Source organism: Anopheles stephensi, chromosome 3, assembly GCF_013141755.1.
Source record: "Anopheles stephensi strain Indian chromosome 3, UCI_ANSTEP_V1.0, whole genome shotgun sequence".
Taxonomy (NCBI): domain Eukaryota; kingdom Metazoa; phylum Arthropoda; class Insecta; order Diptera; family Culicidae; genus Anopheles; species Anopheles stephensi.
In genome coordinates, this window is record NC_050203.1 from 51,540,923 (window position 1) to 51,544,764 (window position 3,842).

Here is a 3,842-nt window from a genome sequence, read left to right on the forward strand (position 1 = left end):
AAGTTTGCTTATCGGCTTAAAGGACTTCACTCTTTTTCCCCCAATGTTAGCGCAACCGTTGGTTTCTAAGAGGGAGCATTGAACGCAGGGAAAAGGATACGGTAATGGCGAGAGAATGAATGAACGTTCGCCCCTCGTTTTCATGCCTCAATACGCTAACACCTCCAACTCCCGCGCGAGTCGAGCTCCGAAACGACCCTCTAATATTCCGTGTAATGATCGAGAAAAGCCCAGGTCGGGTGAGGGGGCCTTTGTGGGGTTGAGAGGCAACCGATTTTCCCACGCAATTTTTGAGGCTTTTTTCACTCGTTCCACCCGTTTGTGATGATATGGGTCAATAGGCTAACTGTACCCACCAGGAAAACAGGAAAAAAGGAGTCAACAGTGTCCTACGGCAGCAATCAAACAACGATTTTCCTGAAGGGAAGCGAAAGAAAGCCGACGGCTTTCGTGATTTTCTTCCTGAAATGTGTTTTCTCAAATAGAATTTTCCTTCTAAAGCTACTGAATAAAAACATTAAAGGATTAAATTTTCACACCAAACACCTCTCCTCGCGAAGAGTGCCGGCGATCAGAAGTTGCAGTTGGCTGCACTTGTTTTATATTTTCCATATACTTTTCATCCACCATTCATTCGACACGATCCGCATTCTTTTATAATTTATCTTCCCTATCGCGCTATATGTACAGATGGAACTTTTGCTTAAAAAAACAACGCTTAAAAAACTAACGATTCACTTGTGGCGCTATGTTTCCGGGGCGGGGTGGGAAAAACCTAACCGATATATGAATACCATTGTTCTAATACTTCTCCGATGCCATCGGTTCACCATCTCCGGCACAACACTTTTGGTAAAGAGTAATTTCCCCTAAGCTTGGTGCTTGTTGCAATATAAACTAAACAAATAAAAAACAACCTGGCACTGCAGCATCGGTCACCGCGCCTTCTCAGATCCGCACTCTTAAGTCACAGCAGGTTTATCTTAAGCGAAAATTAACGAATTGCTACTATCACTGGTCGGGCGTTTGCCACCGTTGAGTTTGTGTTGCACTTGCACTGGCCATACCACCTAGGGCCGCGTCCTAGCTTTGGCGGGACACGAGCGTGATCGGTTTGAAGATCATTGGCCCGGGGCCCGTCGGTGACCCGTGTCCGGTGGGCGAACCTTGGGGTGGTAGCGAACCGAGTGGGGAGTGCTGCGGGTGCTGGTGAGGATGGTGCGGCGAACCGGGATGCGTTCCTTCGCTGGCGGTGGGACTTAGCTGCTGTTGGTGCTGCTGATGCTGCTGGTGTTGCTGCTGTAGCTGATGATGTGCTGCGGCCGCCGCTTGATGATGAGCTTGGGCGGCTGCGGCGGCCTGCTGAGCTGCGGCATGCTGCTGCAGAAGATGCTGATGGTACTGAAGTCTTTGGTAGATTTCGGCCTGCTGTGCTTGAGGACTGTTGCCCATCGGGGACTGAGGGTGCATCTGGGCGGCAGCTGCAGCAGCTGCTGCTCCCGCTCCAAGCAGCCGATCCATACCGAACCCGGATCCGACGGCACCGAGCGGAAGCGGGAGTGGGAGCGTTGGTGGTTTCGGGGCCATGCTCGGTGCGTACGGCGAGTACCGATACATCTGGGCGGCTAGCAGTGCCGTCTGGGCTTGGGCCGCGTGTGAGGGATAGAGGAACTGACCGAACTGGGGATAACCGAGCGCCGGGAACATGGGACCAACGAGCGAACGCTTGAAGGCGGCTAACCGACTGCGAGAGGCGGCAGTCGAACGGCGACGCAACTTGCCAGTCGAACCTCCGATAAACACATCCTCTGCCGACGGGTCCAGCATCCAGTAGTTACCCTTGCCGGGGTCGTCGTAATGCCGCGGAACCTTCACGAAGCACTTGTTCAGGCTAAGGTTGTGCCGGATCGAGTTTTGCCAGCCCTGCTTGTTGTCGCGATAGTACGGGAAGTTGCGCATGATGTACTCGTAGATGCCGTTCAGTGTCAGTCGCTTCTCCGCGCTCTGACGGATCGCCATCATGATCAGTGCGTTGTAGCTGTATGGGGGTTTCTCGTTGCCCTTCTTCTCCCCATCCTTGGCGGGGCTCGAGGAAGGACTGCCGCTACCGCTCGCCCCATCACCCTCCGTCTCGTCCGACTTGTCCTTGCTGCTGCAATCCATCGGTGGCGGTGTGCCGGTCACGTCCAGATCGCTCTCTGTGTCGGTGAGATCGTGATCCTGCTCCTCGGACCCGATCGGTGACGGGCAGGACTGGAGCGTCGGGGAGGGCGTCGGCGACGGTGACGACTTCATCGTTTCGGGCAGGATCGAGTTAATGGAGAAGCTGGACTTGAGCGGTGCCCGCGCCACGCCGAACATCGTCTGACCGTTCATCATGGTGGGCTCGATTTTAACCATACTTTCAACGACCATCAAAAAGCATTCGTTGCACACTTGCACTACACACGGAAACGGGAAACGAATCTCTTCACTTCGATCGTCTTTGTTCAATAAACACTGTTGCTTTTTGCTTCACCTTTTAATCACAGAATATCTCTTTGATGCTTCACAGAAGATTCACGGATGATCGCTTCGTCGATCAGTTTGCAATTGCTTGCTGAGCAATCCAAGCAGAGGATATGAAGAAACACACAAACACACACCATTCACATCGATCACTGCACTGGTAATAATCGTAACGGACGTAAGATCATAACGCGTTTGCTTGCGAGTTCGAAACAAACCAACCAAAACTCAACTTGTACCGAACGGTCACGTCTCTGGTGCGGACGGCGTGTCTGTGTTTATCGTTAGCGAGCTGAAGTTGTTCTGAGGCACAGCTTCCCCTCCCGGACGCATTTATACTGCGCCCATCGGCCAATGGGTTCGAGCGCACCAACACCCCCGGAAAAACGCATGCACGCACACATACGTTCATTCAAACCCCTACGGCACACTAGGGGTAAGTTTTCTACCAATCGCAGGAAGCTGCGAAGGTTCGTTCATAAGCAACACGACGACGATGATGATGATGATGATGACGATGGTGCTGCTCATGGGCAGAACATTAGGAAAAGAAGTAGTGAGGGGGAAATGCGAGGGGGTTTGACAAGCACACCCCTTTTTGAGAGGTTTTGCCTGGCGTTTTGCCTTCGCGCAGGTAGTTGCTGGTAGGAAACGGGCCCATGAGGTCCTTCCCGTGCCAGGTAAAGATTCTGCCGTAGGTCAGTTGACATTGAAAATTTTTGCTTACGTTCCATGTTTTGTCCTGCTCTCACTCACTCAGACCTTGTGAGCTGATCGTTTCCCTCTTAGGTAGAGACAGGCACTGATGATCACGATGGGTCGATGGGGGCAACGTGAGGGGGTGTTGTGGGAGGACTAGAAGTCAAATTCATTCGCATTTGCCCGGAAGGTAGTCACGGTCAGGACATTCAGGAAAGGATGAGCGAGAAAGTTGTATCCTGCTTTTCAACACAGTCCCAAACCCAACACGCTGGAAAAACTGTCGAGAGGGTGAGTAAAATCAGCATCGGTGTGTGCGTGAGCGATGCTCAAAGCTCCGCCCTTTCACAGAGCGTGGTGTTAGGCCGTGGTTTCGGGAGTGGGAGAGATATGCGCGCACCCGGGCTGTTGTTGTTTCTGTTGGGCAAATAGCAGTCGGGCCAGTTTGTAAACGCACGAGATGTACAATTTGTTTACACACCTTGCTTCACAACAAGAAGCGGCACAAGCGTAAATAAATAAATGCAATTTTATTTGCAAACCTTCTCGGCAACGGTTTCTGTTTTGGGTAGGGCAGCCTTTAGCTGGGGCGTAAAGGTGTATTTAGTTGTGCGAGGGTTGATAGTGTGTGTGTG

The 3,842-nt window shown here is 52.0% G+C and overlaps 1 protein-coding gene across 1 annotated transcript; it reads right to left on the reverse strand.

Annotated features, from left to right (window-relative positions):
* Positions 1 to 525: 525 nt before the first annotated feature.
* On the reverse strand, positions 526 to 2,826 carry LOC118514551 (fork head domain transcription factor slp2-like). Its single transcript, XM_036061542.1, has one exon. The coding sequence runs from the start codon at positions 2,413 to 2,415 to the stop codon at positions 1,084 to 1,086; it is 1,332 nt and encodes a 443-aa protein (XP_035917435.1). The 5' UTR covers positions 2,416 to 2,826; the 3' UTR covers positions 526 to 1,083.
* Between the last annotated feature and the right edge of the window lie 1,016 nt (positions 2,827 to 3,842).